At 39.3% G+C, this 27,815-nt stretch overlaps 1 protein-coding gene across 1 annotated transcript in view; it reads right to left on the reverse strand.

Moving 5' to 3' along the window:
* Positions 1-27,815, reverse strand: part of LOC119649724 (FK506-binding protein 4) — a 62,877-nt gene that overhangs the window by 25,495 nt on the left and 9,567 nt on the right. Inside the window, exon 2 of the mRNA XM_038052004.1 lies at positions 14,933-15,188. Coding sequence (XP_037907932.1) covers positions 14,933-15,173 — 241 coding nt within the window. The 5' untranslated portion in view covers positions 15,174-15,188. The remainder of the gene's footprint in view (positions 1-14,932; positions 15,189-27,815) is intronic.

Below are 27,815 nucleotides of genomic sequence, written 5' to 3' on the forward strand. Positions count from 1 at the left end.
TCCTATTCGGATGTGCAGACAATTATTGGTATGATTGCGTGAAAAATTTACGGTATGTGTTGAAAATTATTTTGATTGTTATCTGGTGATATGGTCGAGTGTTGCTATATTTGGAATGTATGGTTATTTCGTAATGGAGTTGAATATTCCAGCCATTTCACACTGCATATTTTATGATCGGTTTTGAGCTATACAACGGTGAGGAGAGTTATTTCGTTATTATATTTGGTTAAATTTTTGGAGACATGGTGGTCAATTAACTTATCGACGACGTAGCTCTCAATGAGTAATTTGAATTGAAGGAATTTCGCATTGTAGTCGCTGAAATTCATACTCGCATTTATAATATTTGGGTTAAAGCAAATGATTGAAGATATTCATTATGAAAAAACGTCTAATCTAAAACCAATACAGGGAAATGCCCGCATTATTCCTTTAGAAAATACCCTTGTTTCCCAACTTTTCCAAAACTCTTCCGATACGAATTTTGATAATAATGAAGCAAACCTAACCAAAACTCCCATCAAAAACTTTCCTTTGTCTTCCTGAAAAAAAGCTCAAAAGCACCCAATTCTTTTATCAAGTTAGATTAAAGATTCTTTGAATGTGGGTTGTCTCTGAATGTGGGTTAGGATATGTGAACTTATAGCTATTAGTTGTAAGTGTAGAGGTGCAGTCATGCTCACAGCTGTTAAATAATAGAATCTTCTCCTCACGGCACCAAAAAGGGATGTTTTGGTCGAGATTCAGCTCGCTTTTTAACCTTTCTACCCTACACATAGTGACCGTCATCACTGCAATTCGTTCAAATATGCTTAAGTTCTCTTCGGATCCACCCAAGTAGTTTACAATCTTCCTCCATGGTATACAGATTAATTAACGCCCTCGAGTTGCTGCCCATTAATGCAAATAGTGTAGAGTATCTGTCGCAGAATACCATCTTGGCAGACTCCTTTTTTATGCAGCACGTGCAGCACGAGATATTTGACACTATAATATGCAGTCTAACAATAGCCATCACTTTCTTTCGCCCCTCTACGAAAGCCTTCTCGTGATCCATGTACAGCTAGTCAAGTGGGCACCTAAACCTCCTCCGCAGTTTGTTGTTGTGGTCAGCGCGTTAAACCAGCAGCCTGCCCTCTGTCGACTAATTGTAAGTGTTCTTTGAATCGTTTCAAGATCATTTAACAAATATCTTCGTGAGGCAGGGTGTACGTACCCATCAAGTTGCCCTTTTTCGGAGTCTTGGCTTTTCCCACCTTTCTGTTTCAGACTTACTATCAGTCTTTCGGTAATTGTTGGTAATGGGTAAATAGTACTTGACAATTACTACACAACACTTCGAAAGGTTTACTCTTATTGTGTCGTAACATATATCCAGCAAAAGCCATCTAATTACTTCCACTATAAACAAAAGGTTTACAATTGCTCTTCGAGCGCGGATTTATTTGGTTATCACAATCAAAGCCCCGGTGTGGGTAGCACAGTGATATTGGTTTGTACTGAGTGCAAGCTCAGCGTTATACTAGTGAATGCGAAGCCTATCTAACACCTTTACTACAATTAAGGGGTACCACCACTGAGTAGAAAGGGGCAACTCTATCCACTGAACCCGCGATATTTGCGTAACTACAACCACAATAAAACTCTTGCAAGGCGACCAACGGCAAATAATAGTACCGACAAAATATCCTCCAGGAATTTTTCTCTGGTATGAGATTCCCACGATGCTAGATACAATTGGTGTAGTTTCGAAGTAAAAGCTACTTCAGCTTAGGCTTGATCTACTACCCCGCATAATTCGACAAGCCGGGACAAGCACTGCAAATTGACTAAATTGTAATTAATTGCCTTCTAGAAATGTAACTTCAATCTTGAAGGAATGCTTTGCAGACAGCTGAAACATATATCCAGAAGCTAACAACAACGGAGCGATTAACGCTATTGGTCTCATATCGACGATAGCCATGATCCAGGAAAAAAGGATTGTTTCCAGAAGTCTAGGAAATACCTCTAAGGGAGCACGTAGACATAGTCTCATTAATCAATTTCATCGTTTCACTGAAATGAATGACAAAATCATCTCTTTCAAGGTTTACAGCCAACCGTTGTTATACGAGAGATTTTCTTGCAATAGAATGGAGGCGGCTGAATAGATATACCCGTATAATGAAGCGAGTACATCTTACAATTTCATACTTTCTTGCAGTTCACTCCGACAGTGCCACCAACATGAAGAGCATCGGCGACGAGAAGAACGGAGAAGATCAACATAGAAAACGTAAAATGTCCCTGGAAGTAATACTAGACGCAGATCAAACAGCGATTGAGGACCCATTCAACTTTGTAGCAGTTCACAGAAGGAAAACTAAGAAACAGATTATTGCTAAGCGTGTAAGTGCTCCTCATCTATCCCATTTCCAGCTCAATTCGAATCAACCCGTTATCCCGAAAAACAAAAAACAAAAATTCCCTCCTATCATCGGGTATAATTCGAAAGTACCGCAACTTTTGCGGGTTTTGAAGGAAAGGGATTGAAAGTAACCCCTAAAATTACGAGGGTAGATGGGATTCCCATATTCGCCGAGTCCGAGTGTCGAGGACCACGGAAAGATTTTCACTCTTGTTAAAGAGCTACGGCTGAACGCCACAACAAGTTCCCCTTCTTCATTAAAGACATAGTCCTTAATTATTTGAGGCTTCCCCCGGGAAACAGACCCAGGTGATATTCTGTCGGATATCAAAGCTGATTACTCTGACCTTAAAATACGTTTGGTCGCAAACCTTGTGACCAAGAAAGATAATGCTTTCCACTTCGAGAATCCTACACTCCCGATCAAATCGCAACCGGGGCTGCTCGTAGTCATTTTCAGTCCATTAAAGATCCCATTGTAGTTATAAAAATTAGGTACAACCTTCGTCAAAAGGTGGCTTTGAAAAGGTAAGCCAATTGAACAGGAGTAATGCTTTTATTGCAGGTGTAAGGAGGCGAATTTCGAGCGAAGACCAGAAAGTTTTGGGCAATCTCAAGTTAAATTCTAAACACCTTATTTTCGGGCGCCACATAAATTCGGGGCCCACCTTTTGGGGCAATACGCCAACAGAAATGGGAAAACTCTATCGAAATGGATCCACGACCCTTTTACACTAACGTACCTCGATATGGTCTTACCGAATTTACCAACAATCCTTCCTTAACTACTTCCTACTGTCTGAGGAAACATGACAAAACTTTCAGGTGATCCTGCAAAACCCTGCCAGGTAACTTGTCGGATAAAGAAATCGACGAAGCAATTATTTTAGCCTCAGACGCCATTAACACGAGGAGTTCCAGTGCAACTTACTTCTCCACGACATAATGCTACACCTTGAAGATCAGCCAGATTTGGCATAGAAACCTAAACCGACTGTTCCGTAAGTACGAAAATCGAGTGAATACTGAATATAAAGTATTGCTCTCCCCAATCAACTGTTCAAGTACAATAATCCGGCAAATGGTGGCAAATTTCCGTAAAGATGAGCTGACCCGCAAATTAATAAATTTTCTGAGTTTAGCGCAACCCATCTCGTTGGTGAAAAACTTAAACCGAGAAAAGTCAGTCAAGTCTGATTAAATTCCTAACTTCTTCTTATGACGAAGTCGCCCCAATCAAGTTCCTAGTTGCAGTCTACGACAACTCCGTAAATTACCGTTATTTCCCATCCAACTGGAAAACAGCCACAATTTTTTGCATTAGGAAAAAGATATCGAATTAGAGAATTATAGGTCCATTTTCTTACCGTCTAACTTAGCAAACTATTTGAGAGAATTATGGACAATCGGCTTGTTCCAGCATTACGATCTAAATAATATAATTCATTACCATCGGTTTGTATTCCGATCCAAACGCTCTATCGATCACGCTCTAACCTACCTCCACGATCATGAATATCCGATCAAACATCACCAACAAACCTACGTAACCTATGCCCTCGGCCTAGAAAGGACCTTTGGTTTCATGTGGGTAAACAGACTCATTTATAAATCAATTGAAAACCAGTTCCATATCTCGGTTATAAGATTTTCTATGTCAACGTCGGAAACGAAATTTCCGATCTCTTGACGGTAACACCTGGAGTGCCGCAAGGATCCCCTCTTTGGCTCAACCCTGTATGACATTTTAAAGTCTGGCGTTTCTCCTGAAATCGGCACTGACCAAATTCAATTTGCCAATGACACATTAGTTTATTCTTCAGACCTCCGGCCCAACAAGGCAGTTAAAGTGATAGCGAAGTACCTCCTACGTCTCTGCAAATACTACCAGAAATGGTGAATAAAAATAAACGAGAGTTTTACTTTATTGCTTTTACCATTGAATTTTTCGCCGAAAATTTATGGAAGTCAATGTTGAGAGTGTCCGGATAGCCGAGTGGTTAGAGCAGAAGGCTGTCGGTCGCGGTTCAAACCTCGCTGGTGGCAGTGGGATTTGCATCGTGATTTGACGTCGGATACCAGTCGACCCAGCTGTGAATGAGTGCCTGAGTCAAATCAGGGTAATAATCTCGGGCGAGCGTAATGCTGACCACGTTGCCTCCTACAGGGTACTATGATCCTGTAGTGTACCGTTACGGTCTTGAATGAAGTGCTCTAACACACTTCCAGGCCCTGATCCAATATGGATTGTTGCGCCAACGATTATTATTAATGTTGAGAGTTATGAAGAAGATTTTCTTCTTCTTCTTTTTTGATGCGCAATCCTGCTAATGATTTGAAATCGAAGAGCCGGCCAACCACGAATTTCAGAATGATAGATAAGTTTATTTTTGCTTAGAGATTGAGGAGTCCTAAGTCCTCATCCACTTGATGTCGGACGGAATCAAATGGACAGCAACTTACTCCTACTCTTTATGGTCTACGGACCCCTCTTTTTGGGTTTAACACCCAAAGTTCGAAAAATCAAAAGAGGGACGAAGACGAGTACGGTTTGGTAACAGGGCAGAAGCAACTCATAATTAGACAGCGTCCCTCTTTTGAGGTAAGTTTATGTTTTTTGTATTAGATAAATCCACAATCCCATTTGAAGTCAGAATAAGGTATTTTTGAGAGGCTGTTTCTTCTATCGCTGAATTTTTCTGGTCCACTTTGGGCGTTATTTGTATCAAACATTACTTAGCTATAAGCATTCATATTGAACACAAATCACGGTAGACAACGAGAAAGTGGAGTTGAAAAGTCACTTCAAAGAAAGTAATAATGGCGCTTACTATCGTTCCTCCATATTTCAAGTCCTATAATAATTTGCTCAGACGAGATTTATGACTGCATATGTTACAGTTCGTAGACGCGAATGTAAAGGGATTTTCCTTGATTCTACTGTTGCTAATGAAAACAGGGTAGACTGAACATGTATCTTCCTTGAAAAGCGACGTCGAGTTAGTATGACATAAAGCATTTCTATGTAGTGAAGCCAAAGGGGGTTCATGAGTCTAAAATTATATGATGATCCAATTTCGAAGAAGAACGTTATTTAAGAAAGTTTGCCTTTGGGAAGATTGAACAACGTGAAGTGCCAGAGTAACTGGGAGCTTACTTCCTCAGATTGAGAGCGATATAGCAACGGCGAATCAATACCAGAAAAAAAGAAATATGTCCTAATTACTACTCGAAAAACCAACGTCCTAACCGCATGTACCTCCTAGTTAACAACCCTCCCCTATTCATTAATAACATAAACATACAAATCTCATCTTAAAATCGTCCTGATTCAGGATGAGTTAAATGAATGTGTATTTAATTATCTTGAAAACTGGTTTCACCACTGATTTCATTCGCCGGAAGCTTTTCTACTCTACCTAGGCCATAGATATAAGCACATTCAGCTTACTCATTACATCTAGTATCTTATTCCTTTCGCCAGAGAGAATCTACTCTAAAGAAATTCAATATGGGATAGCAACAGCTGCCTTGTGGAGCTTAGTGAAAATGATTAAAATTCGAGTAACAGAATTAAATTAATGTTAACATTGGAATTAAAATTATCTGATCTAATTAATATTTAATATTTGATTTAATGCTTCACTTCTCATACGTTAATATTTGCATTCCATTTAAATACAATATTAGAACAACATAATATCTAAAATGTGTTTACCTTTACTGCCAGAAAGAGCAGATCGTAAGTTGTCTGAGGGATGAGTGGTAGTGGTTCTCATATCTATGCAGTATAAAGGCATTCAGGCCCCTTACGATTGGATATGCATATAGCCAGAAATTGCTGGCGGTTATCATTAAAATACAGCAACATATTATATGGAAGAAAAGAAAGAAAGAAAGAAAGAAAGAAAGAAAGAAAGAAAAAATCTGGTACGGGTAAGCAATGGAAGTTATCTTGAGCAATAGTCAGTCTAGATATATTATTTGGAGTATTGAGTATTGAGGTAGAAAAAAGCTTTTATGAGGTGACATTTGCTAACCTCGGGAGCCATCTGCTTCACTCAGGGAAAAGCAAATGGAGACCGGTAGAATGGAGAGCCAATAGCAAATCGTATTCTTGCTTTATACCTCCACAACCTGAAATAAGCTGGATTAGATAATATAGGAAATTATCCTCGTACAACTCCGAGAGTTTATCAAAAGAACTCGAGATTATTTCCCAATTCGTTCCTGAACTAGGTGAATCAGATAATCAAATTTCGATGAGAAAATAAGCCGGTGAAATATTAAGCCAATTTTCTTGTCCGCAGTAGAGACATGGCTGACAAATTTAGCTACGTCAATATATTGCTAGTTCAAACCAGCTATCGCTACATGCGCTCGCTTTTTAAAGGGCTGCAGTATGTCAAACGATTGGTTTGCATCCAGTATACTATTGAAACTGGGCTGGTGGACTGTCGTGATAACATTGAATGAAAGCTGGCGCAGTGAATGTGTTACTCTTTCCACGATTGATGAGCATGACCGCTTCTGATCACTTATACACCAGTATCAACTCAGTCTACTTCTGCCCGGATTTCACCGATTTCACAACCACCACATTCACACCCATCAAAGTGATTGCGTGGATCAAATCACCCAGCAAATGATATGTGCCAAATTTGATCCGCCAACCCTGCTGTATTTGACAGAAAAAAGCTATTCCCCGTGAGAGAAAATAATGTACAAAAAGAGGAGTGCACAAAAGAGCATTGCGGCAGACAGACAAATTCTGTCAGAGCATGTTTGAAAGATAAATATAGCTAGACACCGATGTGGAGCGGAGGAGGTCGAATGATAAAAGATGCGTAAAACACCCAGGAGACGGATTGACAAATTTCAAGATGAAAGCTGTAGTTGTTACACAACTAACGAAATTCATTGCTGAAGAAGCTATCCCCGATGGAAGCCGGTCCAACTTCAAAATGTCGATGACTTTGGCTGGAAGACCCATTGCAATTGTCAAGCGCAGAAGACGTTTTAGAGATGGCGAAAAAATACAACAGACATGCAATGCATCTATGCCTCCACGTAGTACTTTCTGAAAACGAAACACTAATTTCTAGTGGAGTTCAGAAATCGAGGAGTAGTTGATGAGGAAGTTGCAGACACAATGAAGCAATTCGTTGAAAATTAGACCCCAGGGGCGGACAGAATCCCGAAAATCTCTCTGAAAATACTGGGCTAGCACCATGCATGTTTAGACTAGTTTTCACGGCATCCCTTAGAAAAAGAGAATTCCCCGGCTAGTGGGAGCTACAAAAGCTTAAACTCATTCTAAAGTCAGATAAACCATTGCATGACCTCTCCACACTAGACTATAAGCCGATATGTCTAGTCAATACCACTGATTATTTGAACGAGTAAAATGCAATAGTATATTCGCTATTGCGGAAAAGTAAACAGGCCTTTCTGATAAACAATTTGGATTTCATTAGACTAGATCAACTGTCGACGCAATCAATAGTTTGACTGGCATGGCTACGGGCTGCATTTCATACGCAGCTGGAACAGTGGGAATCTATCGCAGAATGACAAAAGAGATGGGCCGAATCACAAACTGGTCGTTGGACAAAGCGCATCATTGCGGACATTCGATGGTCGTTTAAAGGAAATTATGAGGAATTAAACTATGAGCTTAGGCAATTGTTGACTAGAAATGTAGGCTATAGCGCTTACCTACCTCTATTTGAGTACGATTATGTACCTAAGAGTGTAAAGTTCATTGTCCTAAATTTTGTGCCCTCGGAACAAGATGCGAGGGAAAACATCGTGGAGTCAACTGAGGCTTGAAATCATGTTGAGAACTACTCATGAACAGATTAAACAGGAAGAATTCACAAGAAAGGAAAAGACCCATACGAAGCCCCAGTTAAGAACTAATCTACCCCCGTGATACAATTGCTTAAAGCTGTCCCGCAGGGAGGATGGAAGAAAATGGAGCCGGTTTTAGTGAGGTTTTGAACCTTTCCATCTTCCAATGATGAAAAAGAGAGACAGACAGACAGACAAGGAATGAGCCGATTATCAGGTCTTGTTTCATACGAAAGAGAAGAACGCCTGTGCGGCAAGGATTTTATTGGAAAAATTAAATTTAAATGTCTATCCTTTGCCGTCAAAATGAATCGAAATTGCTTTCAATGCTAACTAAAACAGACAAAAAGACAGGAAATTTTGAAACGCACTAAATTTTGGATGAAAGATACCGAGTACCAACTTGGGCCTTTTTTTAAAATGGATCTTGAGATAAGATGTTAGCAAAAAGTTACACTGCCATAGCTTGCAAATCATAATAATCGAGATGCCGCTAGAACGTACTAATCGGCGGAAAGCAAATACGCTAAATATTTTCAGGCTCCTTTGCCTTTTGGCCGTCAATTTCGCCAGGTAGGATTGTACTTGGAACCGAAAGATTCGATTTTATACATTTTAAAAATGCAATTTTTGAAAAAGACCAAATGGCTTGCATTACTTTCGAAATCTTTACTTTTACTTTATTAAACTCTTTCCCATAACCACATCATTCACTTCCCAATAGAAAGCAAAGATCGGTAACTGCTGCCTGCATTGAAGTTTTGTTGATTGCCGTTTATATTGTATTATCATTTGATACTCTTGAGATAATGTCAAGCAAGGCTCTCTGTTCTAATGAAGTTCAAACAAGTCGGGAAACCGGAAGCTAGACGCTTCAGGTATGAAAGGTTTTGTTTATTTCTTTTATAAAGAGATTTGAGTGTGCATTTGTCCCATTAGTATTTAGCACGTAATATATGCATACATTATGTGAAAATATCCACTTTCAAGTGATATTGACATTCATAGTCTTGAATTTGCACAGAAGCGACAGCTTTGGCCTAGTATAACTTTGTTAGTAATAGTGCGATTTTTACCAACGGCGGGATCATGCTCTATGCTATAGTCAGCAAAATTTCGTGATTCTAGGGTGAACTCAAGGGGGGTTTTCCTGTCAATTACTAAAAATTATAGTAATGTACTATTATTAACTTTATTTGAACAGGTATCGATATGGAGGGTATTTCGGAGCCTAGGCACCATATAGTGGCAGTCTCCTGGTTTTTACAGATTTTTCGGTTGGGTAGTTTCTGAGAATAGGTTCGTTAAAAAAATGATTACTTTCATCCACCCGCACTCATCACCTTTCCAACAAATGTCAAAGCTAAAACCGGCTTCAAAAAGGACTAGCCGAGACCTTTAATTTGATACCCCACGTGACTATATTCAGTGAAAAAAAATTGACACCCCCCTTTTGCCTGTATGGGGATGTAACTCACTATATGCATGAGCGTTCACAGTTCCCACCTTTCTACCAAATTTGGTGTCAATCGCTACAATCGTCCCTGAGAAAAATGCATGTGATGGACAGGCAGACAGACAGACAGACGAACAGACCGACAGACAGTAAACACAAAACCTTAAAAAAGAAAAGCAGTAATGTGTACAATAACATGGCATTATTGTTTCACCGGTCATTAAAGATGTCGCCAATAAATACTATTTCGTTTGAGAATATTTCTGTCATTTCACCACTGAGCAGCACAAACGAACAATTGAAATGCTTTATCAAAGTCAGTCATCAGTTAACTCATCAAGCATTAACTAGCGGCATAATTGTCATCTATTATGTCATTGTGGAAAAGTTTTTAAATGAATGCACTCTGCGAACACTCATTTTCATGTATGACAGCCAGCCCCTTAAAAAAATAATGGCCACACAAAGTGTGGTTTTTCTAATATGATCATGGTCAACTTTGAATTGGATATGGAGGTTAGGATTGTGCCGCTCACCACTCCCTTAAATGCCAAGGCTACTCAAAATGGGGCTATATTTATATTATCCCCGCTGGGGTAAAGGAGGTCTTGTATCTCAAATTCTGTTGAAAAATCTCAGCGGTCACCCTCAGGCGGCTCTGATCTCGGATTTGATATCATCATGGTAAAGTTGGCTTTCAAGGAAATAAGAAAACACCTTGATTGTTTTTATCTCTTTGGAAATGAATTTATATTTCTAGGTATAATTTGCACAGAAACGTGGGACTCCGAAAAGCAAGGGTAAACTTGAATGCCACCATTGTATGTGCCTCTCAGGATTATTTAAATCTATTTGACAAAATTTTCAGGATTTGTGATCTAAGGATGAAATTTGTGCCTACTTTTGCCGTGACAATGACCCTGAGAAGATTTGTTGGCAATAATCCCCCATCTTATGCTCATGTAATTTGCCCTAACGAAGACTAGCCTTACTTAAGAAGTTGCTTGATAATTTTGTAACTAATTGTCAACTGGGCTATGTCGTTCAGAAATCACAGTGTTAAACAGGTAAGGAATTTGCAGCCGCGGCTAGAGTACTCGATGAGAAAGAGCATCGAATCTTTTTTTACCTGTTAGTTTTTTACCTGAGCCTTATAAATTTGAACACAGGTATAAATATAAAAAGATGGAAAACCAATCAATTGTCTAAACTTATTTGCTGTTTGGAATAAAAAGGAGAATCCAGTCTAGAGTGAGCACTGAAAGGCTTTCAAGCTATACTAGTTATATTTTGTTGTAAGTATTGTGTTGTTTGTGTGTTCAGTGATTTTTTTAAATGGATCGTACGAAGGGAGATCCACGTCATGCTCGTATTAAAAAACGAGTATTTCATGGGAATCGATACTTATCAGAGATGAAAAAGGACTTCGCATCAACATCAGCAAAGAAACTTTTTGCAAGCATGAACATGGATGTTCCAATTGCGAGAAGTTTTTTATATTGCATATTGCATTTTGCTAGAGTTTTCTCCGGTATTTCTGCAAATTTCTGCAAATAATAAAATATACGTGGTAGTAAAAAAGGAATGCGTAGGACATGTCGAAAAAGAATGGGAACGCGGCTTAGAAATGCAAAGAAGAATCACAAAGGCATTGGTGGAAAAGGGGCTGGAAAACTTACTGATAAGGTTGTTAACCACCTCACTATATTTTTTGGGTCAGCTATTCGTCGACGCGCAAATTCGATAGAAGGAATGAAGCAAGAAATTTGGGAAACTTTCTTCCATAAATATTCTACAGACGAAAATCCTCAGCATCAAAATTGTCCAGCAGGCGAGGACAGTTGGTGCAAATGGCGCAAAGCGGAAGCGAAAGGAGAACTGGATAGTTTTCACCACGAGAAGGCACCTTTGACTGAAGAAGCTCAAACAGTCATCAAACCAATCTACGTAGATTTGTCAAGAGATGATCTCGTGAACAGAAGTTTAGGAGCAGAGACCCAGAATAACAATGAGTCGTTAAATGCATTGTTCTGGACTTTCGCTCCTAAACACCTTCATTCTGGGGCCAAGGTCATAGAAATAGCCACTTTTCTGACTGTAATTATTTTCAATGAAGGATTCAATGGCATTCTCAAAATCCTAGTGACAATGGGATGTCAAATTGGTCACATATGTCAGGTTTATGCCAACCGCTATAATGAAGCGCGAATTTGGCGGTCCGAACGACGGTCGACTGACCTCGCTAAAAGAGCCAGAAGAGAGCCTTACAAGACTTTGTTGAAGAAACGGAGGATGCTCTCTATGGACCAGGTATAGCTGATTAATGGTGAGCTAAAATTTTACTGATGATAATCACATTTAAATTTTCAAATGCGTTTTTCTCGAAACTGCATCTTGAAAATCGGCTGCCACCATAGCTCAAACTCTATCCAACCAAATTCTTTGAAATTTTCACGGCTTCTTTAGTACATATTTCTACGGTCCGCAAACTAGGATAATTGGAATCGGACGGGTAGTTTTTTTTTATTCATAAAAAAAGCCGTAAAAAAACACCAAAATCCGAAAAATTAAGTTTAAAAGCCCACCAAAAATTTACCTTTTAATATTTTCTAATTATCCTAGTTTGCGGACCGTGGAATATTGTCCACATTAAAATGCCGTTTAGTTTGTTTTCCTCAGATGAACACAGCGCCGTCCAGCGTGGTAGCAGAAAAACACCTTTTTTGGAGATAGGTGCATAAATTGACACGTATTCCAAAAACTGGCTACGATATCAAGCTGAATTTATCACATATACCAGACATATCAATAAACATAGGGTGAAAAAATGACGTTTCTATCTTTATCCAGTCCTCGAAAATAATTTTTCAAAAAAAGGTAAAAAAAACGGCCTTCACACAAGATGACCCCCTTAAATATAATAAAGAACCCATAGCGTCCAGATAGGCCACTTGGTTTCGTTGAAAAAAGTAGCCGGTGATTGACTGAAATATGTCTCCAGATAAAATAAAAGATATTCAGCGACTTAAAGGAATACTGTCGATGCGAACAATTATCATATTTTTCATTGAAAGTCGGATGCACTCTTGTCGTTTGAGTTTTGCTATATAAACATACTGAAGAAGGCAGCGTTTGGTTTTCATAATGTCAATATATGTGCCTACACCTTAAGTTGAAAAAAGTTCTTTTTCTTGAAACTGTAAATCACTTTTTATTTGAAAAACCACGGTTTGGAGGAATACCAATGTCGGTTTGTGCCATTGGAAAATGAAAATTCTTCATTTATGGGTAGCAGATGCGAATCATCATCATCAACGGCGCAACAACCGGTATTCGGTCTAGGCCTGCCTTAATAAGGAACTCCAGACATCCCGATTTTGCGCCGAGGTCCACCAATTCGATATCGCTAAAAGCTGTCTGGCGTCCTGACTTACGTCATCGCTCCATCTTAAGCAGGGTCTGCCTCGTCTTCTTTTTCTACCATAGATATTGCCCTTATAGACTTTCCGAGTGGGATCATCCTCATCCATACGGATTAAGTGACCCGCCCGCCGTAACCTATTGAGCCGGATTTTATCCACAATTGGACGGTCATGATATCGCTCATAGATTTCGTCATTGTGTGGGCTACGGAATCGTCCATCCTCATGTAGGGGGCCAAAAATTCTTCGGAGGATTCTTCACTCGAACGCGGCCAAGAGTTCGCAATTTTTCTTGCTAAGAACCCGAATAGTGAAGACAAAAATCCAGATAATAGCAAAAAGTAATCCAGATGTCATGCCGTAGCCGATATAGTTGATTGGAGCTGAGATAAAAGGTTAAAAATCAGGCATGATTTCCTTTATCCTTGACAAAATTAATCAGACCAGACCTTTGAATGGTGGAGTTACTAGTTTAGTGAGATTCACTTCAGTTTTCTCCAATTCCTACCGAGAAGATTAAATATTTCACCACATATTGCTTCACATATTGTTCCATAATCAGCCGGTAATTGATTTGTCGCCCTTTCTTAAAATGTGATCTCTTCATTGCCGTTTCCTCACTCTAATCAACCCATCTACCTATAACTGGGCCTGACGATGACACAGCTTTGCGTTCGAAATTTTCGCATGCCAGAATATTCCGATGACACGGCGGAGACGGGCGCTAATTAAGGCCTGGAGCTTTCGAGTAACAGACGAAGTCACTTTCTTCGTACTATTCAGCAGGGAACAACCTCGACTTGAATTTGATGGTGAGGTCTGCAATTTTCCAGATTATAAATCCAATGGCGAAACGGATCTACTACCGTCATTTCGTTGGGTGGTATCGACAGTACAGTACCGATTCGGCAAAGTTGAGGTGTGTGAGGAAAGATCTCGTGGTCACTTGAAATCCTCCACGTCCTTTTGACAATGAAGCATGAACAATTAGAAAAACATGCAACAGTATTCACGCAATAGCCATCCTGCGAAGAACATTTCATATTCACTCCCTGTTCACGCCATCGAAACCTTTCTTGGAATTGATAAAGAGCAAGTGAAGCGGAAATCTGAACTTCGAACATGGCTCTAAAACGATCCAACATGTGTTGTTGTGGTCAGTGTATGAGTTTTAACTACAGTTTTTGCGGCGGCAAGGAGCAGGCATATACCCATCCAATTGTTGCAATCAAGACGAGTACCTTTCTTGCGAATCTTCATAATCATCTGTTTCTTGTGCATAGGGAGAGAAATACCAGATTACCAGGATTCACGGATGAGTAAAAAATGAAGCTCTGCAGTGGCAGGAGGACGTACGAAGAATAATCTGTAGGGAGTCCATCAAGTCTAACTGAGCCTTGCGCGAGAAATGACCCTTGAAAAGTAGCAAGCAAGAGAATATTTATATCCGTAGAGACTGTTAGTGTGAGTCACCAGTTAATTTAAACATAATTGAAACATAATTAGATTCTGCACTAATAAGTCATGGGTTATTGCGGTATTAATCACACACACACACCGTATTAATAATTTACTTTCTTACTTTAACGTTATTTTCATTTTCGAAAAATATATGTATGTAAATACTCCTTTTTTTGCCTAACGAGCGGTTTAAGATTTGCACATGAATCAAATCAATTAAGACCACTAACTCATCGTATTTTTTTTTTACTATTTTTTCCAGACATTCTGATGAAACTGGACCAAAGTCCTTTGTTTTATATTAAATAAGTAGCAGACTAATCTTACCATCATCATCGTCATCATAGTCATCACCAACAATGTCACCAATTCCGTCATCATCGTCATCATCATCATCATCGTCGTCGTCATCATCGTCGGCTGGTGCTGGTGCTGGCGCAGCCTGTCTTCCTACCGCAACGCTTTCCTTGGCTTTGTCCACAAGCTCATGATTTTCCACAATTTGAATAGGCGAAGATTGGCATTCGAGCAAAAGACAACTCAGCACCAACAATAAGATGAATTTCATTTTCAGGTGGAAGTGCTGAAAATACCACGAAAAGAGAAAATTAGAGAAACGCCTCCTAATCAGTCACCACCGATGCTTATTGAATAATCACAATCAAACTCAACAACAAATTCTGTGACCGACATCTCCATTTTCATATGAGAAAACTACAGAGACAAGGCGACATTCCACACGATTTTGACCCAGTTTTCCGTTCATACCAGGTAACGCGTCATGTGCACGGCAGGTAACGTTAACATACTATTCGTATGCGTCAACGTGCCGTAGGAAAGCGCAAACGAAACAGGTTAAACGGTATAAAGACGTGACAATGAACTTGATCATGTTCAGTCAGTGGTTTGGCCACCACATAGTGGCTCACAGACTCTAGTACCACTATTCGCGGCAGCTCGCTACACATTAGAGAAAATCCAGGTGAGCGCTCTTTTATGGATTTTGCATGTCAATGAACCGTGATCGCAACATAGAGAATATCACCGACCTCCATCATAATCTGAGACTTAGCTTTTACCTGTATAAGCAGGTGGAAATGGATTCAGTTCCAGCACACATGGTAATTCTGCCGCAGGGTCGCTATGTAGATAAATGTAGATATCGATGTTGTTAACATACTGCGATGATAAAAGTAGAAAAAAGTATCTATTGTCAACTAGAAAGGGTAGATTTTTCCAAAAGTTCTCCTTTCTAATTATAGTTAGACTGCAGTTCACCTTCTCGAAAGCCCGAAGCACATTTGAATCGATATTCTAGGTAGATTCCAACTCAACTTTCTACTCGGCCCCTCTCCTTTGCTGCTTCCACTCCGCAGATATCGGTAATTAGTACTAAGTGTTTGTACTGGACGACAAAACAGTTACGTTGATGCTCATTAAAAGAATTATGTTTGTATTTATGATGGGGAAATAACCATTTAAACGGGAGTATGAAAGCATTAAGCAGCAAAATTACTGGAAATATTGTGGAGAGGCTGAAGATTGCGCGGCGATAATCTCGGGACTCGGTGTGTCAATTAGCTCGCGGGATTAACTGGGCAGTTATCCTTATATACGCACAGATTTTATCACAATTAAGGGTAATATGCAGATTAACGCTAACTGCTTGATTGCTTAGCATTTCATCGGGTATTTGATATTTTGTGCAAACAATTAATTGAAAATGATATTCTTCCCGGGGAGAGGAAGGACCATAACAGACATATCTAAATATTGACTCAGTTTCAGAGCCTGCTTTTCTAGACTTTTTCAATTATCCTTTGAATAAGTCTGAACAAACAAGAAGCACTAAGCATTTGTATGTATGCACACATATAGAAAAACACATGGCGCTTGCTTTAGTGGGGTTGAAGGATATCTTTGGCTTGAGTTTAATAAGAATGAAGGAGGAGATGCTTTAAAGTTTTTTTTTGTTTGCATTTTTTAATTCGCTACAAATTTTACTCGAGTTGTACACCGGAATCATTAGTGCTTAAGCTTTTGGTAATTCATAAAGTTTATCATAATTTCTACAAAGCCGAGGAAATTATGGAATTTTAAATGTTCCTTTTTTTCTCCACTGGATATACATACATACACACATATATAAATGCATTCTCACTGAAAAGTCCATCTATTTTGTTTGGTAGTTACTGTCTTGTCAGCTTACTCTGCTGATGGTCAATAGCTCGCTGCAAATATTAAAAATTATCTCAACGAAGAATTGTCAAATGAAGAAACTACCATTCAATAATGAATGAAGGAACCGGGAAAACTTGAAACTTCGGATGATTTTACCAAGCGGGAAATCAAATGCAAATAAAAAGTGGGAGAAATATGGGATAGATAATTGAAGATTCCGCTTAAAACAATCTTGACTTACAAGATCGTACATGGACTCCAAAGCAGCGCAGTGAATCTCTAGAAAATTTTGTAATGACAAGAATGGGATTATCGATCCTGAGGGGCCGAAGGTGACCCAGATGCGAGAGCTTTCCCAAAAGTTGAAAAGAAAAAAATGTTGACGAAATTGACCGTAAATACTAAAGCTCCATCGAAGTGTTCCGTCGACACACGCTTGCTTCCCTCTCGGAAATGTTGGGGTTTCTTCGAATACTTCGATCGGTCACGAGTCATTATGCAAATCTGCACATACTTGGGTCCGCACCGAAACCTGAAAGTCAAACCAATACGCGACTCCTCGTGTAGCCAGCGAAAGATCAACATGCCAGCGCACTCTGGTAAATAAAAATTAAAAAAATAACCGCTCGTCCGTGCACGTGGGCTCCAGACCCGAATGCCGCCCTCGAGGGGGAAGATCCACGACGGATCGCCGCGGATCGATCATCAATCGCTGCTTCTCGACCCTCAGATTTATTGCGAGGTGCGACCTTTAAGGTTCTTTCCCTGCCCCTTTCCCTAAATTATTTAACTCTCTTACAATTACCTGCGCAAAACTCACGAATAGCTACAAGATGACAAGTCTCAAGGACAATCAACAGAAACAACCAGGTTTTGAGGTATACTCCCAAGAAGAGGATAGGAAACTCTACTCTTCAGCGAGGCACTCGAAAATGAGGAGCACTTGTTGTAGGTAAAGAGAAACCGGAAACTGGAAAGATTAAGTCAAGTACACATGGAGACGAATCAGGAAAAATATTGAGAAGCTATTGTACCTCTGTCGTCTATCTAAAATTGTCATAAAGCTTAAATGTACACGAACCTGTTGTAATTTCGCTCGAATCAATATTGCTCTGAATCGAGACTTAAGAAACTATTCGATGCATGTATGCTTATATTAGATGAAATAGTTTCGTCAAGCGCGATCCTTTCGATCAATTATCATACAATCCTTATGACGATTTCTTTTTTTTATTTATTGGCCAAACCGAATCAAAGTTCTCACCCAATAGTCCCTAACAATTTGGGCTACTGCTGAATCCACTGGTTATTCCATTACTCTATAACAGTGAAAGTAGTTAGCCGGGGTGATGTTTTAGCTAAATGCTACTTCAATAGCTTTTATATAATCTGGATCTAGATAAATGAATTCAGTGCTCCGTTTCCTGAAGGCAATTATGGTTCTTCTCACCCCGATTTTCTTCGCAACCTCTCCAAAAATTGTGAAATTTTTTGCAGAGATCCAAAGTAACTGTGGTTCAGCATTGTTATTGTTAATTCTACTGTCATGAAGATCCATTGTATGGGGACTATGAAAATTGATATAGTTTGATAAAATGGTTTGGCGTATCAAAGCTTTCTCGCCGCTGTATTGTTGGAGGCAGGATTTGAACGACTGAGGTTCATCGGTTATCGCACCGGACAATATTTTTGAGTTTGAAACTAATTAAAAAATCAAGTCTATGTTACTACATGGATCTAAGATTTCAAAGTAAATGCTATTTCAATGCTTGCTCCAATGAAAGTAATAGGTTTGCATTCTCTTCATTTCAGATAAATTTTTTAAAACAGTCTCAATCTCAAGTTGTAATGCAACAAAACAAATAGTCTTTTACGAGTAACTCCTAAAGCATGTAGTCCTAGGCTCAGATCCTTCTCTATTTCAAGACAAGTTAATACCGGAGGCAAAGTAAAATTTGTGACATGACTAACAAGGACACTGTAAACCACTTTGTTCACCATTAGATTCAACCTTAGATGTGAACGCACCTCAACAGCCTTTCTTAGAAGAATAGGCCACCGCTACCAGCGACAAAGACACACCCCGACAATTTGCTATCATTAGCTAATTGTTATTGTACAATATCGATTGATGCCCGATTTCATCTAATAGTAGCACCAAGCACCAAGTCCCAAGCAGTTAGCCTCGGATGTTCGTATTTACGTCGCAAAGTTAAGCGGAACACTCATGGTTGCAAATTGGTAGAGATGTTTATCAACATAGATAATGTTCGACGGAAGTCCAATATTTTCTTCAATATGTACAAAGTATTCGAACTGAGATTTTGTGCCGAATATTTGATGTATAGCTAAGGTAGGTGAAAGTAGACGTAGTTAGGGTCTGTTATGCCATTTTCACGCCACACATTGAACAACTATGACCGTTATCATGATCATCAGCAACGGCGCAACAACCGGAATCCGGTGTAGGCCTGCCTTAATAAAGAAATACAGACATCCCGGTTTTGCGCCATCGCTTCATCTCAGCAGGGTCTGCCTTGTCTTCTTTTTCTACCATAGATATTGCCCTTATAGACTTTCCGGGCTGGATCATCCTCATCCATACGGATTAAGTGACCCGCCCACCGTAACCTATTGAGCCGGATTTTATCTACAACCGGACGGTCATGGTATCGCCCAACTTTCCTCATGCAGCTGTAAATATAAACCTCTTCTGATCACTGAGGAACAAATCATTTGTGTTTGTTTTTCCTATTTCGCACCATATGCAAACGAAGCGCTTACATCGCAGAACGCTAATAAATGATGAAGCCCGTATTTGGAGTTGGCCTCTGCCATGGGGCAGGTACAAGAGGCTGATACTGAGTTAACTTCATCACACCTTGTCAGTTATAAAATAGAGTGAAAGTGGACAATTTTGGAAGGTGTACTCATAGAAATCAACTGGCTGACCAGACAAGTTCTAGGAAGCAAATACCGACGGTAACGGCTTTAAGATAGTATCATTCATTGATTGCCTGCCTAGTTGCCGATGAAGAGATTAAGGTGGGTAATGAAATAAAACTATTTTATGTAACTACATTTGCTGTCATATATTCTAAAGTGGCTTGCATCTAAAGCCTTCCGGTAAATATGAAATGAGGAAACAGGCAAACTTCGAAGAAAAGAGGATGCTTTCAGCAAAAAAATTCAAATGAGTGTTTCAATTCCTATTTGCTTGGTAGAAATATACGTGCAGAGCAACTTATAGGAAGCGTTTATCACTCACAACAGATATCTTCTCAGACATCTATCCTCGATATGTTTGTTTCAATGAGGAGCTACATCACTAGGTAGATCAGATAATAATAAAAGAATTCCTTATGGACGGAAGGGATTTGTTTCATTCTTACGTTTTAATGGTCATCAACTTTCCTCGAACAGTCGGCAATAAAAGAGAGAGTTCCAAGAAAGCAAATAAGAAACCGGGAGCGGGTTGATTTAGATAGGAATAGTTTTGTATCGTCCCATCAAGTACGTACATCATATTTAAGGATGTAATGTGGCGGCTAATTAAGCCAAACTTTAAATGTGAACAATACGAAAAGGACTCCTTGTTAGGCTGAAAATTAATTGGAACAGGGAAGAATATGATGACCAAATCCGAAGGGAAGTGGAAGAATGCAAGTTCTATGAAATAGTTTCTGCGGTAAAAATGAAGAAAGTCCTTACCGAGTACAAATCGATAACCGAGAAGGTCTCCGAGTAACGGATGATGAACTCCTCATTACCGATACTTAAATGTCTTCCCAAAAGCAACAAATTCAGAGGAATCATCATAGCAATAAATTTTCCCATACAAATTGTTGCAAAGCTAAAACATCAAAATGTTAAACTTTGAATTAGGTGGGAGGAAAAAATAGCAGAGAGGTCATTGACCGACTGAACGAAGTGGGAACTATATCATCTGATCTGCAATCTGCAATCTGGGATATCTGCAAGCACAATTCATGTTAAGATGAAATCCAATAACGAAATAAAAGGAGCAGAGTGTGCAAGTGTTTGCAGGCCAGGCAACTCTGCAAACAGTGAAGCAGCCTCGGGCGGTCGATAAAGTCGATCAAGGAGGAAGACCCCCAGGTGAACAGCCAAATTCTACTCCACTGGAGAGTATCTGTTGGTACACAAAAATGAAAGCCTTCGCTACGCAAAACCGAACGATGTCTTCGATCTAGTGGGGGTACCAACGAGGTGTTGGATGAGATGAAAATTGACGGTCCAACAAGAACTGACGATCCCACTATGCAAGCATTCCGCGGACAGGTAAGTCTGCAGCACTTGAAGCACACCTCAATTAATCTGCTGACCTGCATCTTCGTCGCATTAATAGATAAGTCCTGGATCGTAGGAGGCTGAATCATAAAGGACCGAATTACCCTACTAACCAACAATAGGACTTCCAGGGTGGAGGACTAGAGAGTATCTGATCGGAAATCGTTCTGAGATCAGAGTTGGATACTTTTCAGTCTAAATCTCACTGTAGAGGCCCCTGAAGGATCAACTGGAGGAAGTTTAGTCAAGTTATGAAGAGAAAACTTTTCGATGTTCAAAATCGTAACATTGGCACGGCTGGAGCTCTGGAAAAAGTATTCGAAACGGCCTTTAATCTCTCGTGCGCAAAATACTGTAAACAGACATTGTCACTGTGATGAAATAAAGGTCTTCAACATCTGCTACAGGCACAAACACTGACAGCTATACGAGGACTGCCTGAAGGGTTCCACGACGGTTTGGAAGGCTGGTAGGAAAAGCATCAACGATCTTACGAGACTCAGTAACATTATAGCCGAGGAACAAAGGAACACATCCTTTCTTAAAAAGTTAGAAGGATCTTGCATAGAATCTTTTGGTGAGACTCTCAGGGTTTTTCGTAGCATATAGAGATTCGCCGGAGCTGAATCATTACGGATACGTATCGCCCTCGTTGATGAAATTCTTTGCAAGCATCCTAGACGGATTATCTTAGGAACTCTGGGCATACCTCGTAAAAAGAATTTCAGTGTTGATTTTCCAACTAGGGCAGAATGGAGGACCGCCGCGTTCTATAACATTATGACACAGTGCTTTTCACCGACAGATCAAAGATGGTATGGTGAGTCAATTCTTACGTACTTCCATGATCCGACAGTGTATCCGAGGCTCCAATACTTGAAACATGTAGTTGGCTAGCTGCCCCAAAGTCATACTAACCGACAGCCAACCAACCAAGCTGGGGGAGAAGTGCAGCGATGCGCTGATCACACTGAGAGGCAGACTCAAAGTCACCACCTCCCTGTATTCCGGGTCACAGAAACATGGAGGAAATGAGTGGGCTGATGGACTGCGTCCCGCTAGCGTTAAAGGTAGTATCAAACCGCACTGCTTAACATCCGCAGGTTCCAAATGCCGAAGGCTCACCATCTGTGTCTAGTCAAGGAAGATTTGCCTCACTTATGACAAGACCTAACCGCGAGAACTTTTCGGCCAGGCGTGTGCAAATTTGTCAGGATTACGCCAGTCTGCAAGGGGCAATGACTTACAGGGAACCATGCCACCAGACTCGGCACACCCTACAAATCGCATTGCAGAATTAGCGGAAAGGTGGAAGAAACACCCCTTTTATGATTGCCCATGTCTAGCTAGAGTAGCCTAGAACCCGTTGGTAAACAATTCTTTGTCGACTTCAAAGAGATCTCTAGTTGCAGGCTGAGGGAACTGCTATCCTTCGTGAATGCTACTTCATAATATTTTTCAAAAAGCAAGAAGGAACACTACGGGCTGGAGAATCAATGTGAGAAATTTAGAACGATCTAGAGTTCGAGTGGGTTATGAAACCCAATAGATCGCAAGTCACACATTCACACTTTTTGAAAGAATCAAGGCTGATATTTCATAAGATTGTGCATCGCTATCTTTAGAAATATATAGAATAACCCAACATTGCAATATATCTGGTAAACGGCCACATTTATGGTGAATGATGCCATCTCATTGAATCAACATTTCATCTAAATGGAAAACTAGCCATGGTCTAACATCATTTCCAAAGCAAATCCATATAAACTATTGGAGCTTTCCGAATGCATGCAGATAATCAGTTTCCATGGTGAGAATTTACATATCCAAAGTGCATCCATCATTGAACAGAAGTCGTATAAACTCCAATGTAACAACAGCTAACTACGGTAATATTAACCTTCAAGTGAACGTGATTATGGTAGGAGAAGGGCGATTTTGAACCTATTGGTAGCGGGTCGGTCCAGTAGCTTCCATACCAACTACTGCTTATATGGAGCTAATATTGTCATTTACCTGTAGCCAGCACCGCACTTAAGGATCAATGACAGCTATCTCTGACTGAAAAGTTCAGCTAGGTAAGCTGCCACATCTGAAGAAAGATCTAGTTTTTTCTATGATAAGGTACATACGAAATGGGAGGTTTAGATTTCGCCTTCTGGGATTAAGATTTAACATTTTACTTAATTAGAACAAGATAATGTTCGCCATTAAATCTAGAGAAAAGTTGCAGCTGTCAGGAAAACCAAATTTTTCCTTCATTAGAAGTAGGTATCATTTTGGCAAATAATATCCGCTTATAATTTTCTAAGTAGTCTAAATAGGATTTACTTCTTGGAATCAATATATGATAAAAGCGTGGATAATTGTCCAGCTCCTAGTTCGACTTCCCCTTGAAAACTCTATTGTAGTGAAATCTACTTCATTATTTAGGGACTGAAAATGGTTTACTTTCAATAAAACCCAATTTTCGAAAATTCCACAGGTCGTACTACCAAAATCTAAAATGTATCTGACCTTGCAAACAATATTATTGATGTTCTTATTTCAATTAGAAAAGAAAATATTGAATTCCGAAAAGGTAGCACAAAAAGGAAAACAACGTCGACAGCACACACTTGCCTATATGATACCACGAACAGGCGCATGTATACATTATTTCTGGAGCAAGACCCAATCGTGGGGGAGGATCAAAGGAGATACTATTCTTGTGCTTTAAAATACACGTTGCCCGCTCTAAGCCCACAAGCCTTCCTTTCCAGGAACTTTTCAACAGGCACACATTCTATTCTACATAGATGGGAAAAGTGGCAAACATTGTCAAGGCAAATATTTTCCTCACAATTTTTCTCTATAAAAGTTTTTTTTACCATTCAAAGTTTTCAACGGTCTGATGAACTGCAGAAATGCAATGTAGAAATTGAAGTTGTTATTTAAATTGTTTCTAAATTCAATTAGAGAAAGTTTAAAGGAAAATAGGAAGATAGAATCAGAATCAGTTTTCTTTTGAATAGTAGATGAAGGATGGTTAAAGATATCGGTATGTGAATGTATATATGTATAGAGGCATGCCATATCAGACTCAATGTTGTCAATTGAAAAGTTTTTCTAAAAAAGAATATATACGATTCTTAGAAAGTTTTAAGATGGAAAAAAAATCTTTTGCTTGAGAAAGTGTTCAACGTTTTGTTTGGAAAAGAAAATATCAAAATTGCTCAAGTTTTGGGAACATTTTGCGAACAATTTTTCAATAGAATACCATTTCTCTCATTTAAATTTCAAAAACAAAATGCTTTTTCTTATACCCTATCAATGATTTCAGATTTAATTAAATTAGCACGTTTTTCATTTTCAGATGATTCTCCATGGAAAGCACAATATTTCTTCCCATTATAGATGGAAATTCATCTGACAATTTCCGGTTCATTCACGACAGTGAAAGTGAACAGAAAACGTTCCAGTGTTTATCAATATTTATTTATACATACTTATTTAACCATATTAAGTTATCTTCTCTTTTTGGTTATTCATTATTCTCATTCGTATGCTTATCGATGAAAGAAATGAAAGAATCTAATATAATGTAATGTATATAAATTTCACAAAGGAAAAAATTCTGTTATCAAATGATATTAGGATTAGAGTTCAGACAGGTAATCAATGCAATCATCAAGTTTAGGCCGTAGAAGATTTTTAGGTTGTGGCTCAAAGAGTTTCACTACTTTCCCTCAGGGGCTTTACCTCCTAACTTTTTGCTCTTCCCTGCTATTCAGTGTATTTAATTAATTTTAAGTAACAAAGAGTTTCCAATTAGAAACCGTGCGCCACGTGGGTTCGAGCTGTAGTATATTGATAGTCTACCCACTCAGAAATGTTTTTCATTTTTTCTTAGAAACCAACCTACTTGTGAGGCATTAGCTTTCCTTTGGAGTCTAGTTTCCTAATTACAACACCCCCTGAAGATAGTAGGCCAAGTTGTCATATATCTTTGTAGTTCCTCATCGTTGAAAATTAAAGAGTAACCGCCATAATCTACAAAAATTATATTTGGTCCCTAAAAACCCTAAAAAAGCAAGCATTTGGGTAAATAGTTTCAGGAGGAATGCGAGTTTGACGACCAAACCTGTTGAACAAACTTTTGAGAATACTTAGAATACGGGATGAAGGAAAATGGTAGGCAAAGGATTTTCCTAGAGCACACATTAACCACTTAAATACAGAAAGATTACTCTTAAAACAATCAACAAAGTGAAACTCCTGATTGTTCTACATGACCTTCTTAAATATCAAGTGAACGTTCTCCTCACTCATCTGCAAAGTACTGGGGACAGGCCTGACAGAAAATTGGATCCCGAAAAAATATCAAGTCCAACTAACGCTTCCTACAAGATTGTAGATTTATCAGTGCCACGTGATGGTAACTTAATTGAACTTTTCTAGCCTGATCACCGTTCATCACTCTATTAGATGAAAGGTTTAAGCATCAAAACGATGCACAGCAGACTAGACTCAGATGTCAAATTTTGAAGGAAGGGGCCATGAAATGACGTCAAGAAAACTAAATTCATACACATGTAAATCAAAAATAGGAATACTAAGTTGTAACAGGAAACGGAATTTGACTTTCTGGCTAGCATTACCGTCATAAGAGGTGACACCGGCGATGCCATGAGCAACAAGTTAAAATTAGGTACGAAGGCATTTGACAGACTCTAAGCTACCTGAAGATTCTCGAAGATGACAAAAAATCTGAACTTCATATGTTAAGGCAATCCTGATATATGAGATTGATATATCTCTAACAGAAAAAGGCTATCATAGGTAAATTACAGACGATCAAGGCGAATCAGACAATTACACGAAAACCGTAAAAATTATAAAACCCATATAGCGCTAGTTGTGATATATGGGGAAACTGGTCACTGCATTGATAATAGGCGTAGAAAACGAGCTAAATCTAGATGGTGAAAACTGATCAAAAAGAGAAGACAGATTCCGGTCAAGAAACTTTGTGAAGTCCCTTGGAGTGAAGTTAGAGGAACAATAAAGCTCATAACCTAAAAATGTGATAAATGGAAATGGGCATGTTTCGCAAATCAACCTTAGAAAGCAACAAACATTTATGCACTCCGAATCCTATAGGATTTGGTTATCCTATAGGCCTAGCCCCGTTGCATTCTTTTTATTACTCTAGGATTTAACCTTGTTAAAACAGAGGCATATACAGAATATCATATACAGAGGCATATACAGAAGATCATAAAATACCCATGTTTGAAATTTTAAAAGCAGATCATTTAGATGGAACTAACAGACAAACCATGTACCCACCCATGTTTTTTATTTCATCCTTTTTAATGAGCCTAGAACCTTGTCATTACGGAGTTCGCTACTTTTTCCTGATAATGTTTTGCAAACTTATGATAAATTTCAGAGAATTTTCCAAGCTCTGAGAGGAATATGATTTCAGGCAGGACATTATGTTCATTATGTTAAATTCAGTACAAACGACACAACCATCTAACCTGAATCAGTACTGATACTCCTTATAACTGCCATGCCCTGTCAACCTATTAGCAGTGTTGTCGCTGAATCGATGGGGGAATTAACCACAGTCATTATGATATTGTTGCCACTTTTCCAGTGATTTATGTCTAACAACTCTTCGGTATTTCATATCTTTTGCAAGTAGACTCATATTCTTTTTCCGTACAAATAGCGCACCTGAGGAACTTTTTTTGCAATTACATATACCACCCCGCCTTAGCTAGCCTACACGCTTTGGCGGCACTGTCAGTTACACCTGAGCTACTGGTGGCTGACACGGGACCCGACTGGTTTCAACTGTACAGGCGAGCCTTGATCGATTGCAAAACAATTCAGCAGCCGGCTGACCTCAACGGAGTTGAAAAGTCAGGCCAACGGTCGCTGAACAAACCGTCTTGGTACTAAGAATCCTGTTGATCAAATAAATTTTATGCCCTACGGTTTTTACAGCTAGTGTTCAACTGATGGCGCCTTTCGTGTTGCGAGTACATGTATGGACTTTTTAATTCTAGAAGAGATCTGATGGGCTGTGGTTGTTGTTCAGGCCTAGCTGACAGACCTGATAACGATGGTAAAGAACCTAATATAAATCAGCATATTCAAAAAAGCTTGTCTGTTATGTTTTGCCAAAAATATGAAAATACAGCCATCTCAATTTCAACATTAACGTGAGTCAGCTCAGTTTCGATATTCTTTCTGCACTTATGGGAGCAGCGCATAAGGAATCACCGCAAATACCAGTCGAAAGCGCCCAGCTTTCATCAACTCTTTTTTATTTTGGGCCATTTGGGTATTTCGGCACGGGACTACAACAAACGAAGGGCTACTTCTGCATGTGGGTCGGTATTACTTCGAAGTTGAAAGTTGCAACAGATATGCCACACTTTGAACCAAGTGAACAACTCCATTGCTGTTGCTTTATGTATTGGAATCAAATATCTCAGAATGAGCGGGTTGCTCAAGAGCTAAATGATGCAGAATAATTATGGTGGAAGTCGAAACACATCGTTAAGAACTTTTAACGATGATATATAAGCACGTTCAACCGACTATACCACACATAGGGATCTATGGTAACCGCAAAACATCTGTCTGCGTTTCAAGAAGATTCACCTTCAGCATATTCGGCGAAATACACGCTACGCGGTTACTCATGGAGAAACATGGT

The sequence above is a fragment of the Hermetia illucens genome, chromosome 2 (assembly GCF_905115235.1).
Source record: "Hermetia illucens chromosome 2, iHerIll2.2.curated.20191125, whole genome shotgun sequence".
NCBI lineage: Eukaryota > Metazoa > Arthropoda > Insecta > Diptera > Stratiomyidae > Hermetia > Hermetia illucens.